The sequence below is a fragment of the Nerophis ophidion genome, linkage group LG15, assembly GCF_033978795.1.
Source record: "Nerophis ophidion isolate RoL-2023_Sa linkage group LG15, RoL_Noph_v1.0, whole genome shotgun sequence".
Lineage (NCBI taxonomy): Eukaryota > Metazoa > Chordata > Actinopteri > Syngnathiformes > Syngnathidae > Nerophis > Nerophis ophidion.
In genome coordinates this window covers 2,821,996-2,839,260 of record NC_084625.1, presented here as the reverse complement: position 1 = coordinate 2,839,260, position 17,265 = coordinate 2,821,996, and the positions used below count along the sequence as shown (strand labels likewise).

The 17,265-nt window shown below is 39.3% G+C and overlaps 1 protein-coding gene and 1 long non-coding RNA gene across 11 annotated transcripts in view; one reads left to right on the top strand and one right to left on the bottom strand.

Annotated features, from left to right (window-relative positions):
- The window catches only part of LOC133569808 (uncharacterized), a 276,288-nt gene that overhangs the window by 144,388 nt on the left and 114,635 nt on the right, over nucleotides 1-17,265 (bottom strand). The window lies entirely within an intron of this gene.
- Nucleotides 1-17,265, top strand: part of plod2 (procollagen-lysine, 2-oxoglutarate 5-dioxygenase 2) — a 125,648-nt gene that overhangs the window by 85,086 nt on the left and 23,297 nt on the right. For all 10 annotated transcript variants that reach the window (XR_009809740.1, XR_009809741.1, XR_009809738.1 and 7 more), the window contains exons 9-14: nucleotides 541-666; nucleotides 7,785-7,906; nucleotides 8,170-8,274; nucleotides 11,810-11,935; nucleotides 14,787-14,928; nucleotides 15,393-15,455. Coding sequence is in view for 1 of the 10 variants with exons in the window: in XM_061921246.1 (XP_061777230.1) it covers nucleotides 541-666; nucleotides 7,785-7,906; nucleotides 8,170-8,274; nucleotides 11,810-11,935; nucleotides 14,787-14,928; nucleotides 15,393-15,455 (684 nt within the window). In the remaining 9 variants the exon portion in view is untranslated. The remainder of the gene's footprint in view (nucleotides 1-540; nucleotides 667-7,784; nucleotides 7,907-8,169; nucleotides 8,275-11,809; nucleotides 11,936-14,786; nucleotides 14,929-15,392; nucleotides 15,456-17,265) is intronic.

The window sequence follows — 17,265 nt, the reverse complement described above, 5'->3', positions numbered from 1 at the left end:
ATTTAGTGAAAAAAATTTAAATGTTTTATTTTGTTGACAAAGAGGTTCCTGACAAAGTCAAAAAGCTTTGATGCAAAAAAATGTGGTGTTTTTTTATGCATTTAAAAACTAAAACGGGTCGACGAAGGTTAAAATACAAGCAAAAACAAGCACAGGAAATATGCCAGAATGATCAACAATAGCTAAATTTAATCTGTTTAGTTTTCTGAAAATGATCCTGAAAATCCACATTTATTTTCTGTATTTTTATTTTTTCGTTTACATGCTAGATTTAGCACGATGCTAATTTCCACACCTAAAATTACACAACCAGGTGTAAAGTTGTAAAAAGAACCAACTTTATTCAGTGTGCGTACAGTAGTGAAATTTCAAATAAAAGTCAGTCATTGGTTTCTTTAAAAAGAAGGTGAAACCAAATCATCAATCAAAGTTTTTGTGTAAAAATCTGAGATTGTATTTATTTTTTTATTTGACTTGGAAGTAAACAAAACGTCTCTATTGAGCGGTTGTGTGAAATGACTTCCTGTTGAACATCGACAGGAGTACCCCGACGTGCTGGTTGGCGTCTTCATCGAACAGCCAACGCCGTTTCTTCCCGAGTTCTTCCAGCGCTTGACGACCTTGGACTATCCCAAAGATAAACTCCAGGTTTTTGTCCACAACAACGTGAGTACTTGCGCCATGTTTTTTCCACAATCAAATCCATGAATGTGTTAGACTTCATCAGTTCATAGTCAGAGACGGATTGGTCAGATCTAATCTAGGACTTGGATCAGTCAAATCTAATCTTCAAATTAAATGGGTCGGATCTAGCCAGACTTGGGTTGATGTGATCTCGTTCTAGGCTTAGATTGGTCAGATCATGTCTTAGACTTAGAGTTGTCACATCTAGTCTTGGGCTTAGATTGATCGGATCACGTCTTAGACTTAAATTGTTCAAATCTAGTCTTAGACGTCAAGTAGTCAGATCCAATCTTAGACTGGTCTGATCTAGTCTTAGACTTGGATCAGTCACATCTAATCTTCAAATTAAATGGGTCGGATCTCGTTTTACACTTGTATTGGTCAGATCTTTTCTTAGACCGGTCAGATCTAGTATCAGACTTGGATCGGTCAGATCTAGTCTAAGACTGGTCTGATCTACTCTTGGACTTGGATCAGTCAAATCTAATCTTCAAATTAAATGGCTCAAATCTAGCCAGACTTGGGTTGATATGATCTCGTTCTAGGCTTAGATTAGTCAGATCATTTCTTAGACTTAGAGTTGTCACATCTAGTCTTAGACTTAGATTGATCAGATCACGTTTTAGACTTAAATTGTTCAAATCTAGTCTTAGACGTCAAGTAGTCAGAGCCAGTCTTGGACTTAGACTGGTTTTATCTTGTCTTAGACTTGGATCAGTCACATCTAATCTTCAAGTTAAATGGGTCGGATCTCGTTTGACACTTGTATTGGTCAGATCTTTTCTTGGACCGGTCAGATCTAGTATCAGACTTGGATCGGTCAGATCTAGTCTAAGACTGGTCTGATCTACTCTTGAATTTGGATCAGTCAAATCTAATCTTCAAATTAAATGGCTCAAATCTAGCCAGACTTAGGTTGATGTGATCTCGTTCTAAGCTTAGATTGGTCGGATCATGTCTTAGACTTAGAGTTGTCACATCTAGTCTTAGACTTAGATTGATCAGATCACGTCTTAGACTTAAATTGTTCAAATCTAGTCTTAGACGTCAAGTAGTCAGATCCAGTCTCAGACTGGTCTGATCTAGTCTTAGACTTGGATCAGTCACATCTAATCTTCAAATTAAATGGGTCGGATCTCGTTTGACACTTATATTGGTCAGATCTTTTCTTAGACCGGTCAGATCTAGTATCAGACTTGGATCGGTCAGATCTAGTCTAAGACTGGTCTGATCTACTCTTGGACTTGGATCAGTCAAATCTAATCTTCAAATTAAATGGCTCCAATCTAGCCAGACTTGGGTTGATATGATCTCGTTCTAAGCTTAGATTGGTCAGATCATTTCTTAGACTTAGAGTTGTCACATCTAGTCTTAGACTTAGATTGATCAGATCACGTCTTAGACTTAGATTGTTCAAATCTAGTCTTAGACATCAAGTAGTCAGATCCAGTCTTAGACTGGTCTGATCTAGTCTTAGACTTGGATCAGTCACATGTAATCTTCAAGTTAAATGGGTCAGATCTCGTTTTACACTTGTATTGGTCAGATCTTTTCTTAGACCGGTCAGATCTAGTATCAGACTTGGATCGGTCAGATCTAGTCTAAGACTGGTCTGATCTACTCTTGAATTTGGATCAGTCAAATCTAATCTTCAAATTAAATGGCTCCAATGTAGTTAGACTTGGGTTGATGTGATCTCGTTCGAGGCTTAGATTGGTCAGATCATTTCTTAGACTTAGAGTTGTCACATCTAGTCTTAGACTTAGATTGATCAGATCACGTCTTAGACTTAAATTGTTCAAATCTAGTCTTAGACGTCAAGTAGTCAGATCCAGTCTTAGACTTAGGTTGGTCTGATCTAGTCTTAGACTTGGATCAGTCAAATCTAATCTTCAAATCAAATGGTTCCAATCTAGCCAGACTTGGGTTGATATGATCTCGTTCTAAGCTTAGATTGGTCAGATCATTTCTTAGACTTAGAGTTGTCACATCTAGTCTTAGACTTAGATTGATCAGATCACGACTTAGACTTAAATTGTTCAAATCTAGTCTTAGACGTCAAGTAGTCAGATCCAATCTTAGACTGGTCTGATCTAGTCTTAGACTTGGATCAGTCACATCTAATCTTCAAATTAAATGGGTCAGATCTCGTTTTACACTTGTATTGGTCAGATCTTTTCTTAGACCGGTCAGATCTAGTATCAGACTTGGATCGGTCAGATCTAGTCTAAGAGTGGTCTGATCTACTCTTGGACTTGGATCAGTTAAATCTAATCTTCAAATCAAATGGCTCCAATCTAGCCAGACTTGGGTTGATATGATCTCGTTCTAGGCTTAGATTGGTCAGATCATTTCTTAGACTTAGAGTTGTCACATCTAGTCTTAGACTTAGATTGATCAGATCACGTCTTAGATTTAAATTGTTCAAATCTAGTCTTAGACGTCAAGTAGTCAGATCCAGTCTTAGACTGGTCTGATCTAGTCTTAGACTTGGATCAGTCACATCTAATCTTCAAATTAAATGGGTCAGATCTCGTTTGACACTTGTATTGGTCAGATCTTCTCTTAGACCGGTCAGATCTAGTATAAGACTTGGATCGGTCAGATCTAGTCTAAGACTGGTCTGATCTACTCTTGGACTTGGATCAGTCAAATGTAATCTTCAAATTAAATGGCTCCAATCTAGCCAGAATTGGGTTGATGTGATCTCGTTCTAGGCTTAGATTGGTCAGATCATTTCTTAGACTTAGAGTTGTCACACTTAGTCTTAGATTTAGATTCGTCAGACCTAGTCTTAGACTTAGATTTTTCAGATCTAGTCTTAGACTTAGATTGATCGGATCACGTTTTAGACTTAGATTGTTCAGATGTAGTCTTAGACATCAAGTAGTCAGATCCAGTCTTAGACTTAGACTGGTCTGATCTAGTCTTAGACTTGGATTGGTCAGATCCACTCTTAGACTTTCATTGGTCAAATCCAGTCACTCAGATTATATTGTATCGTATATCTTATAGAATATGGTGTAAATATCCGTACCTGTGCACACCCACCTGGTGTTGGAGTATAAATACTTGGGGTTTTGGTACCAGCTACTAGACAAGATCTGAGCAATCTAAGTCTGTGATTATATCTGCCCAATCTAAGTATATGACTAGATCTTTACAATTGTGGTATTAAACTAAATCTAAACCAATTTAGGTCTAAGACGAGATTTGCACTATCGAAGTCTAAGACTAGATCTTTCAAGTTTAGGTGTAAAACCAGATCAGACCAATCTGAGTCTAAAACTAGATGTTCCCTTTCTAAGTCTAAGACTAGAACAGTCAAATTTAGGTCCAAGACTAGATCAGACCAATTTGGGTCTAAGACCAAATGTGTACAATCTAAGTCTAAGACTATATATGACCAATCTAAGTCTAAGACTATATCCGTCAAATGTAGGTCAAAGACTAGATCAGATCAATCTAAGTCTAAGACTAGATCAGTCAAATTTAGGTCCAATACTAGATCAGAGACTAGACCAGATCAATCTAAGTCCAAGACTAGATCAGTCAAATTTAGGTCCAAGACTAGATCAGACCAATTTGGGTCTAAGACTAGATGTGACCACTCTAAGTCTAAGACTATATCTGTCAAATGTAGGTCAAAGACTAGATCAGATCAATCTAAGTCTAAGACTAGATGTGACCACTCTAAGTTTAAGACTATATCTGTCAAATGTAGGTCAAAGACTAGATCAGATCAATCTAAGTCTAAGACTAGATCAGTCAAATTTAGGTCCAAGACTAGATCAGAGACTAGATCAGATCAATCTAAGTCTAAGACTAGATCAGTCAAATTTAGGTCCAAGACTAGATCAGACCAATTTGGGTCTAAGACTAAATGTGTACAATCTAAGTCTAAGACTAGATATGACCACTCTAAGTCTAAGACTATATCTGTCAAATGTAGGTCAAAGACTAGATCAGATCAATCTAAGTCTAAGACTAGATGTGACCACTCTAAGTTTAAGACTATATCTGTCAAATGTAGGTCAAAGACTAGATCAGATCAATCTAAGTCTAAGACTAGATGTGAACACTCTAAATCTAAGACTATATCTGTCAAATGTAGGTCAAAGACTAGATCAGATCAATCTAAGTCTAAGACTAGATGTGACCACTCTAAATCTAAGACTATATCCGTCAAATGTAGGTCAAAGACTAGATCAGATCAATCTAAGTCTAAGACTAGATGTGACCACTCTAAGTCTAAGACTATATCCGTCAAATGTAGGTCAAAGACTAGATCAGATCAATCTAAGTCTAAGACTTGATGTGACCACTCTAAGCCTAAGACTATATGTATCAAATGTAATTCAAAGACTAGATCAGATCAATCTAAGTCTAAGACTAGATCAGTCAAATTTAGGTCCAAGACTAGATCAGACCAATTTGGGTCTAAGACTAAATGTGTACAATCTAAGTCTAAGACTAGATATGACCACTCTAAGTCTAAGACTATATCTGTCAAATGTAGGTCAAAGACTAGATCAGATCAATCTAAGTCTAAGACTTGATGTGACCACTCTAAGTCTAAGACTATATCTATCAAATGTAATTCAAAGACTAGATCAGATCAATCTAAGTCTAAGACTAGATCAGTCAAATGTAGGTCCAAGACTAGATCAGACCAATTTGGGTCTAAGACTAAATGTGTACAATCTAAGTCTAAGACTAGATGTGACCACTCTAAGTCCAAGACTATACCTCTCAAATGTAGGTCAAAGACTAGATCAGATCAATCCAAGTCTAAGACTAGATGTGACCACTCTTAAGTCTAAGACTATATCTGTCAAATGTAGGTCGAAGACTAGATCAGATCAATCTAAGTCTAAGACTAGATGTGACCACTCTAAGTCTAAGACTATATCTGTCAAATGTAGGTCAAAGACTAGATCAGATCAATCTAAGTCTAAGACTAGATCAGTCAAATTTAGGTCCAAGACTAGATCAGACCAATTTGGGTCTAAGACTAAATATGTACAATCTAAGTCTAAGACTAGATATGACCACTCTAAGTCTAAGACTATATCTGTCAAATGTAGGTCGAAGACTAGATCAGATCAATCTAAGTCTAAGACTAGATGTGACCACTCTACGTCTAAGACTATATCTGTCAAATGTAGGTCGAAGACTAGATCAGATCAATCTAAGTCTAAGACTAGATGTGACCACTCTAAGTCTAAGACTATATCCGTCAAATGTAGGTCAAAGACTAGATCAGATCAATCTAAGTCTAAGACTAGATGTGACCACTCTAAATCTAAGACTATATCTGTCAAATGTAGGTCAAAGACTAGATCAGATCAATCTAAGTCTAAGACTAGATGTGACCACTCTAAATCTAAGACTATATCTCTCAAATGTAGGTCAAAGACTAGATCAGATCAATATAAGTCTAAGACTAGATGTGACCACTCTAAGTCTAAGACTATATCCGTCAAATGTAGGTCAAAGACTAGATCAGATCAATCTAAGTCTAAGACTAGATGTGAACACTCTAAATCTAAGACTATATCCGTCAAATGTAGGTCAAAGACTAGATCAGATCAATCTAAGTCTAAGACTAGATGTGACCACTCTAAATCTAAGACTATATCCGTCAAATGTAGGTCGAAGACTAGATCAGATCAATCTAAGTCTAAGACTAGATGTGACCACTCTAAATCTAAGACTATATCCGTCAAATGTAGGTCAAAGACTAGATCAGATCAATCTAAGTCTAAGACTAGATGTGAACACTCTAAATCTAAGACTATATCCGTCAAATGTAGGTCAAAGACTAGATCAGATCAATCTAAGTCTAAGACTAGATGTGACCACTCTAAATCTAAGACTATATCCGTCAAATGTAGGTCAAAGACTAGATCAGATCAATCTAAGTCTAAGACTAGATGTGACCACTCTAAATCTAAGACTATATCCGTCAAATGTAGGTCGAAGACTAGATCAGATCAATCTAAGTCTAAGACTAGATGTGACCACTCTAAATCTAAGACTATATCCGTCAAATGTAGGTCAAAGACTAGATCAGATCAATCTAAGTCTAAGACTAGATGTGAACACTCTAAATCTAAGACTATATCCGTCAAATGTAGGTCAAAGACTAGATCAGATCAATCTAAGTCTAAGACTAGATGTGACCACTCTAAATCTAAGACTATATCCGTCAAATGTAGGTCAAAGACTAGATCAGATCAATCTAAGTCTAAGACTAGATGTGAACACTCTAAATCTAAGACTATATCCGTCAAATGTAGGTCAAAGACTAGATCAGATCAATCTAAGTCTAAGACTAGATGTGAACACTCTACGTTTAAGACTATATCCGTCAAATGTAGGTCAAAGACTAGATCAGATCAATCTAAGTCTAAGACTAGATCAGTCAAATTAGGTCCAAGACTAGATCAGACCAATTTGTGTCTAAGACTAAATGTGTACAATCAAAGTCTAAGACTAGATGTGACCACTCTAAGTCCAAGACTATATCTGTCAAATGTAGGTCAAAGACTAGATCAGATCAATCTAAGTCTAAGACTAGATGTGACCACTCTAAGTCTAAGACTATATCTCTCAAATGTAGGTCAAAGACTAGATCAGATCAATCTAAGTCTAAGACTAGATGTGACCACTCTAAGTCTAAGACTATATCCGTCAAATGTAGGTCAAAGACTAGATCAGATCAATCTAAGTCTAAGACTAGATGTGACCACTCTAAATCTAAGACTATATCTGTCAAATGTAGGTCAAAGACTAGATCAGATCAATATAAGTCTAAGACTAGATTTGACCAATCTAGGTCTAAGACTAGATTTGACCAATCTAGGTCTTGGACTTGATTTGACCAATCCAAGTCTGAGACTAGATCTGACTAATCTAATTCTAAGACTAGACCTAACCAATCCAAGTCTATGAGCATGAACTGATGAAATCCACCTGGACGAGAGGCCAAACGTCCTCCTAGACAAACCAAACAGTCCAGTTTCCCCTAGAATGAGATGACCTGGATGCATGAGAATGTCCGCAGACAACTCCATGAACCTATGTCCTCTTCTCAGGAGGTCTACCACGAGAAGCACATCCAGAAGTTCTACGAAGCCCATAAGAACGTGTTCAAGAGTTTCAAGGTGGTCGGACCGGAAGAGAATCTGAGCCAGGGAGAGGCCAGAAACATGGGCATGTAAGCACCGGATCCAGCTAATCACCTTGAAGGTTCACCTCGACTGACATTCTTAGCATCCGTCAGCCTTAAAGAACTCCTCAAGTTCCCAGGCCCGTGTTTCTTCTTCAAATGGAATATCTGGTAGATCCTTAGAGACCATCAGCAAGGGACTCCGTAATTGAAATTGGCGACCGATGCTAGTTGATACATTTTAACGTGCTTGTGTAATTGTGGCTTCAATTACTCTGGAATAAGGATTTTCTCTGCCACCACGTCCTTAGGGACCTGTGCCGCCAGGACTCCACATGCGACTTCTACTTCAGCATCGACTCAGACGTGATGCTCACCAACGTGCAGACACTGAAGCTCCTCATCCAGCAGAACAGGTATTGAAACAACTCCCGGAAAAAGAAAAAACCGAGCGGTAAAACCACAGGAGCACAGCAGCCCAGTGACTGAAGGCTTTAAAAATAATCCTTCGCCGGCCGGCTTCCTGTTTTCACCGACCTCATGGAAACGGCGAAAGCGTCGACAGGGCTTAACCCCGAAGTGCCACTTTGCATTATGGGAAAAACAAACTTTCTGCTGCTCGGGAAATGCGAAGAAAGATTCCCACAAACTTCATCGAGTGACTGTGACCAAGTAGTAGCCTGGCCGATCTAAGTCTAAGACTAGGTCTGGCCATTATTAGTCTAAAACCAGATATGACCAATATGAGCCAAAGACTAGATCAGACCAATCTGAGTGTAAATCTAGATTTGACCATTCTAAATCTAAGACTAGGTCTGGCCAATATGAGTCTAAGACTAGATTTGACCGATCAAAGTCTAAGACTAGTTCAGACCAATCTGAGGGTAAATCTAGATTTGACCGATCTAAATATAAGATTAGATCAGACCAATCTAGGTCTAAAATGAGATCAGACCAATCTGAGTATAAAACTAGATTTGAGAAGTCTAAAACAAGATCAGACCAATCTAAGTATAAGACTAGATTTAACCAATCTGAGTCTAAAACTAGATTTGAGCAATCCAAATCAAAGACGAGATCAGACCAATCTGAGTCCAAGACTAGTTCAGACCAATCTGAGTCTAAATCTAGATTTGACCAATATAAATCCAAGACTAGATCAAACCAATCTAAGTCTAAGACTACATCATACGAATCTGAGTCTAAGACTAGATTTGACCAATCAAAGTCTAAGACTAGTTCAGACCAATCTGAGTGTAAATCTAAATTTGACCGATCTAAATCTAAGATTCGATCAGCCCAATCTAGGTCAAAGACGAGATCAGACCAATCTGAGTATAAAACTAGATTTGAGAAGTCTAAGACTAGATCAGACCAATCTGAGTCTAAGACTAGATCAGACCAATCTAAGTCTAAGACTAGTTCAGACCAATCTGAGCGTAAATCTAGATTTGACCGTTCTAAATCTAAGATTCGACCAGACCAATCTAGGTCTAAGATTCGATCGGACCAATCTGAGTATAAGACTAGATTTAACCAATCTGAGCCTAAAACTAGATTTGAGCAATCCAAGTCTAAGACGAGATCAGACCAATCTGAGTCTGAGACTAGTTCAGACCAATCTGAGTCTAAAACTAAATCAGACCAACCCGAGTCTAAAACTAAACCAGACCAATCTAAGTCCAAGGCTAGATAAAACCAATCTGAGTCTAAAACTAGATTTGTCCAATCTGAGTCTAAAACTAGATTTGACCAATACAAATCCAAGACTAGATCCAACCAATCTGAGTTTAAGACTAGATTTGACCAATCTTAGTTTAAGACTACATCATACCAATCTGAGTCTAATACTAGGTTTGACCAATCCGAGTCTAAAACTAAATCAGACCAATCCGAGTATAAAACTAAATCAGACCAATCTAAGTCCAAGACTAGATAAAATCAATCTGAGTCTAAAATTAAATTTGTCCAGTCTAAGACTAGATTTGTCCAATCTGAGTCTAAAACTAGATTTGACCAATATAAATCCAAGACTAGATCCGACCAATCTGAGTCTAAGACTAGATTTGACCAATTTTAGTCTAAGACTACATAATACCAATCTGAGTCTAATACTAAATTTGACCAATCAGAGTCCAAAACTAAATCAGACCAATCTAAGTTCAAGACTAAATAAAACCAATCTGAGTCTAAAACTAGATTTGTCCAATCTAAATCTAAGACTACATTTGTCCAATCTGAGTCTAAAACTAGATTTGACCAATCTGAGTCTAAAATTAGATCAGACCAATCTGAGTCTAAAACTATATTTTTGACCTATCCGAGTCCAAAAGTAAATCAGACCAATCTGAGTCCGACTAGATTTGTCCAATATAAATCTAAGACTAGATCAGACAAATCTGAGTTTAAAACTAGATGTGTCCAATCCAAGTCTAAGGCTAGTTTGACCAATCTGAGTCTCAAACTAGATTTGACCAATCTGAGTCTAACATGGGATCAGACCAATCTGAGTCTAAGACTAAATCAGACTAATCTGAGTCTGACTAGATTAAACCAATATAAATCTAAGACTAGATAAAACCAATCCGAGTTTAAAACTAGATCTGACCAATCTGAGTCTCAGAATAGATCGGACCAGTCTAAATCTAACATGAGATCAGACCAATCTGAGTCGAATACTAGATTTAACCAATTTAAGTCTAATACTAGATATTTTATATATATATATATATAAACTGTTTATTTTTTTTACATAAGCTTAAAAATAAATATAAAACATTTTACTGTAAAAACTGGCAGCTCAGTTACCAGAATTTCACAGTAAAAGCAGTGTTGTTGTTTTTTTACAGTCTGTAAAAAATGGACTAAATGGAATGGAATGGAGAAACAATACCACAGTTTTTTACAGTCTATAAAAAAATGGACTAAATGGAATGGAATGGAGAAACAATACCACATTTTTTTGTGGTAAATTTCAAGCAACAACGCTGCCAGTTGTTTTTTACTTGTAAAATCTTCTTGTTCTAATGTTTTTTTTCATTGTATTTTAATGTTTTAGTGTCTTACTGCATATGGGAAACAAAACAAAAACAGTACCAAAGTTCATTTTACGGTAAAAAACTCAGTTGGCAGAATTCAATCAAAACATGTATTGTCAATTTTACGGTCTACAATTTGATTGATCATTTGTTTTGAAATCAGAAGACAAGTAGATATTTATCTTTATTTTAACAAAAAATAATTCCGGAATACATAATAATATAATATTTTGATAATATCGCATTTTAAAATATATGTAATTTTTATGTAAAAAAGGGAAAGAACAAATATATTTAGTAAGATAATATCACGTCTGTGGGATCATGTTTTGTTTTGGTTTTTTTGGACAATCAGTTCCTGTTCCTGCACTTCCTTGTTTGCTTTGTTACCATGCCAACTTACTAGTTGCACCTGTCATGTCACGCAACTGTTCAATCACAGGTATTATTTAAACCTGTAATTGCCAGATGGTCAGCCTGGCGACTTTACTTAATCTTCCTTCATGCCATGCCTGTTTTTCTCATTCTGTCCATGCCACCTCCGTTTTTTTATGTCACATTTGTTGAGTTTTGCTTTGTCCATAGTCATACTATATCGCTAGTTTTGGTTTTATAGGCAAGTTTTGCACTTCCGCTCTCGTGCGCGACTTTTGTTTGCTTCCTTTTTTTTTTATTTTGTTAGTAACAGAAATAAATATGTACTTACATTCACGTCTTGCTCATGCCAACTTTCCTTTGCCTCGGAAAAACAATCCAAACCTCGAAGTCCCCAGTTTGAGGGATAAAATTAAGCATTTTATTAACGCATATTATTTCCAAGCTGTCTACTATCCATGTCACATGACCTAGTCTCTGTGGGGGTTTTAACTGACGAAACCACCGTCTCCACTTTGTGCCGCTTGTCCCCCCGCAGGAAGATCATCGGGCCCCTGGTCACTCGCCACAGTAAGCTGTGGTCCAACTTCTGGGGAGCTCTGAGTCTGGATGGTTACTACGCTCGCTCCGAGGATTACGTCGACATCGTGCAGAGAAAACGGGTGTAAGTCACGTGTTGGATGAGGTCTGAAGGTGACCTGGTACGATCAAATCAACTTTTCTTACCTAGTGGGACCGGTTTTTGGGGTATTTTGGGGATCTGCATAAGTCCTGAAAATGTGAAATGTGGTGTCCTCCGGACCAAAGAGGACTGTGGACTGGTTCTAGGTGCAAAGTTGAAAAGCTAGCATCTGTGATGGTATGGATGCTTTTGGCTTTTGTAGAATGCCCACATAAGTACGTCCTACAATCTGTGATGTCACAACTGGCCCACTGTTAAAAACAACTGTGCAAACTCACACCCAAATACATAGCTTGGCACTCACTCACTCACTCATTCACTCAAAATACATTCACTCAAAGACTCACTCAGTAACTCACTCTTAAAACTTACTCAAAGATACTAATTCACTCTCACTCATTCACAAATAAATTCACTCACTCACCCACACAATGACCTACTTACAAGACATTTCACTCACTCACTCACTCACTCACTCACTCACTCACTCACATAGATGTATTCACTCAGTCAGACTTACTCATATAGATCCACTTACTCACTCACTCACTCACTCACTCACTCACTCACTCACTCACTCAAAAAACATTCACTCAAAGACTCACTCAGTAACTCACTCTTAAAACTTACTCAAAGATACTAATTCACTCTCACTCATTCACAAATAAATTCACTCACTCACCCACACAGTGACCTACTTGCAAGACTCACTCAGTCATGCTAATTTACTGTCACTCATTCACAAATAAATTCACTCACTCACCCACACTCTGACCTTCTTACAACAAGACACTTCACTCACTCACTCACTCACTCACTCATAAAGATGTATTCACTCAGTCAGACTTACTCACTCATACATCCACTTACTCACTCACTTACTCACTCACTCACTCACTCACTCACTCACTCACTCACTCAAAATACATTCACTCACTCTTAAAACGTACTCAAATATACTAATTCACTCTCACTCATTCACAAATAAATTCACTCACTCACTCACTCACTCACTCACTGACCTACTTACAACAAGACAATTCACTCACTCACTCACTCACTCACTCACCCACATAGATGTATTCACTCAGTCAGATTTACTCACTCATATGAATGCACTTACTCACTCACTCACTCACTCACCCACATAGATGTATTCACTCAGTCAGACTTACTCACTCATATGAATCCACTTACTCACTCACTCACTCACTCACTCACTCACCTCACCTCACTCAAAATACATTCACTCGAAGACTCACTCACTCACTCACTCTTAAAATTTAGTTAAAGATACTATTTTACTCCCACTCATTCACAAATAAATTTACTCACCCACCCACACAATGACCTACTTACAAGACACTTCACTCACTCACTCACTCACTCACTCACTCATATAGAGCCACTCACTCACTCACTCACTCACTCACAATACATTCACTCACTCACTCACTCTTAAAACGTACTCAAAGATACTAATTCACTCTCACTCATTCACAAATAAATTCGCTCACCCACACACTGACCTACTTACAACAAGACAATTCACTCACTCACTCACTGACCTACTTACAGCAAGACAATTCACTCACTCACTCACTCACATAGATGTATTCACTCAGTCAGACTTACTCACTCATATGAATCCACTTACTCACTCACTCAAAATACATTCACTCGAAGACTCACTCACTCACTCACTCTTAAAATGTTGTTAAAGATACTATTTCACTCCCACTCATTCACAAACAAATTCACTCACCCAACCACACAATGACCTACTTACAAGACACTTCACTCACTCACTCACTCACTCACTCACATAGATGTATTCACTCAGTCAGACTTACTCACTCATATAGATCCACTCACTCACTCACTAACTCACTCACTCACTCAAAATATATTCACTCAAAGACTCAATCACTCACTCACTCTTAAAACGTACTCAAAGATACTAATTCACTCTCACTCATTCACAAATAAATTCGCTCACCCACACACTGACCTACTTACAACAAGAAAATTCACTCACTCACTCACTGACCTACTTACAACAAGACAATTCACTCACTCACTCACTCACTCACATAGATGTATTCACTCAGTCAGACTTACTCACTCATATGAATCCACTTACTCACTCACTCACTCAAAATTCATTCGCTCGAAGACTCACTCACTCACTCACTCACTCTTAAAATGTATTCAAAGATACTATTTCACTCTCACTCATTAACCCACACACTGACCTACTTACAAGACATTTCACGCACTCACTCACTCACTCACTCACATAGATGTGTTCACTCAGTCAGACTTACTCACTCATATAGATCCACTCACTCACTCACTCACTCAAAGACTCACTCACTCATTCACTCACTCTTAAAACGTACTCAAAGATATTCATTCACTCTCACTCATTCACAAAATTAATTTACTCACTCACGCATTGGTTAACGCGAGCATCCAACATTGTAAGAACATTTATGAGTCAGAAAAGTTGAAATCCATGTTAGGTTTCTTCTAGAAATGTACGAGGCAAATCCTGAAGAGGTGCTCTGGAGACTGTAGCATGTTTCCACATGCTGACTAGACTCCATCCTGGGCACTGAAGCCCTCTAAAAATAAGGTGTACCTGCACCCGTCAGCATAAACAGTGCCCCGGACCACATAAAACTAGCTCATCCGAGCAGGACTAAGGTTCAGAAATACCAAAGAGAACCACAGACTTGTAGACACCTGGTCTTATTTCTAGTAACAAAAGACCACCTGCATGGCAGCAGAAGACATTTGCGTGTCAACTGATCCGTGACCTTGTTTGCAGGGGCTTGTGGAACATTCCCTACATGGCGCACATATACCTGGTCCAGGGCAGCGCTCTGAGGAAGGAGCTGAAAGAAAGGAACTACTTTGTTCTGGAGAAACTGGACCCCGACATGGCTCTGTGCACACACACCAGGGACCTGGTAAGAAGGCAGCTCCTCCAGCTAATGCCTCCGAGACATTTGAGAGACATGTGAAATGCTTTGAACCATAATCCTGTACGAGCCCACAGCACCATGGCGGGTGAGAGGACGGCAAGTATGCGTTGTTTGTGGCATGATGGCACTGTGCTCATGTCCTGGTCCGCTTCCTGTGTTGTGCTCGTACCTTTTTTTGTCCGTCCAGTTTGTTTCAAAGTTGTCTCTGCACTTTTTAACACGTCGAGTTGTTGACATCTCTCACCTGTGTGATTCCGACTCTTCTGCATGTGTTCGTCCTCGGCTTATGCAACCCCAAAAAAAATCAGCTTCCGAGCGACTCTTGCTACTTGGCGCCCCCCCCCTGCCCCCCTGCTCCGGTGTTGTTGCTCTGTTCTCTGTTGGCCTGTGTCTTCATCTAAAACAATCGTTGATGTTCCCCTATTGATGATGCTTCTCCTTCGTTTTAGACCAGTCACAGAGAAAAAGAGTCCCCTTCTCCGGAATCATTCCATATGCTCAGGCCCCCAAAGGTTTCCTTTTGTTTTGATTACTGCACTATTCTGAAAGCTCCATTTCCAGTGGGTTAGCACACAGAAGCCATTTCAAGCTCCGGCTTGTCAATGTTTGGGTGGATGCGCGAGTAGTTCATAGGTACTTCCATTCTCTGGTTACTCAAGTTTGAGTCCACAGCTCCTAAAGTTGTTCCGAGCTTAGGTCGTACTAGCTTGACCAAGACGCTGTTGTCCCACGAAGATCGTCGAATACAAAATCCAGTAAACGCAACACCTTGTCAGGAAGCTCACCCCTATAGTCTAGAACCATCTTCTCCTTTGAGATACAGACTTATCTCAGCCTAGGCTAGTCTTGTCGTCACATGTCAACAATCTGGACAACTTCAATCAATCAATGTTTACTTATATAGCCCTAAATCACTAGTGTCTCAAAGGGCTGCACAAACCACAACCACATCCTCGGTAGGCCCACATAAGGGCAAGGAAAACTCACACCCAGTGGGACGTCGGTGACAATAATGACTATGAGAACCTTGGAGAGGACGAAAGCAATGGATGTCGAGCGGGTCTAACATGATACTGTGAAAGTTCAATCCATATTGGATCCAACACAGTCGTGAGAGTCCAGTCCAAAGCGGATCCAACACTACCCAACAGTCGCGAGAGTCCAGTCCAAAGCTCCATTTCCAGTGGGTTAGCACACAGAAGCCATTTCAAGCTCCGGCTTGTCAATGTTTGAGTGGATGCGCGAGTAGTTCATAGGTACTTCCATTCTCTGGTTACTCAAGTTTGTGTCCACAGCTCCTAAAGATGTTCCGAGCTTAGGTCGAACTAGTCCGAGCTTGACCAAGACGCTGTTGTCCCACGAAGATCGTCCAATACAAAATCCAGTAAACGCAACACCTTGTCAGGAAGCTCACCCCTATAGTCTAGAACCATCTTCTCCTTTGAGATACAGACTTATCTCAGCCTAGGCTAGTCTTGTCATCACATGTCAACCATCTGGACAACATCAATCAATCAATCGTTTACTTATACAGCCCTAAATCACTAGTTTTCTGCACAAACCACTACGAAATCCTCGGTAGGCCCACATAAGGGCAAGGAAAAACTCACACCCAGTGGGACGTCGGTGACAATGATGACTATGAGAACCTTGGAGAGGACGAAAGCAATGGATGTCGAGCGGGTCTAACATAATACTGTGAAAGTTCAATCCATATTGGATCCAACACAGTCGCGAGAGTCCAGTCCAAAGCGGATCCAACACTACCCAACAGTCGCGAGAGTCCAGTCCAAAGCTCCATTTCCAGTGGGTTAGCACACAGAAGCCATTTCAAGCTCCGGCTTGTCAATGTTTGGGTGGATGCGCGAGTAGTTCATAGGTACTTCCATTCTCTGGTCACTCAAGTTTGGGTCCACAGCTCCTAAAGTTGTTCCGAGCTTAGGTCGTACTAGTCCGAGCTTGACCAAGACGCTGTTGTCCCACGAAGATCGTCGAATACAAAATCCAGTAAACGCAACACCTTGTCAGGAAGCTCACCCCTATAGTCTAGAACCATCTTCTCCTTTGAGATACAGACTTATCTCAGCCTAGGCTAGTCTTGTCATCACATGTCAACCATCTGGACAACATCAATCAATCAATGTTTACTTATATAGCCCTAAATCACTAGTGTCTGCACAAACCACAACCACATCCTCGGTAGGCCCACATAAGGGCAAGGAAAAACTCACACCCAGTGGGACGCCGGTGACAATGATGACTATGAGAACCTTGGAGAGGACGAAAGCAATGGATGTCGAGCGGGTCTAACATGATACTGTG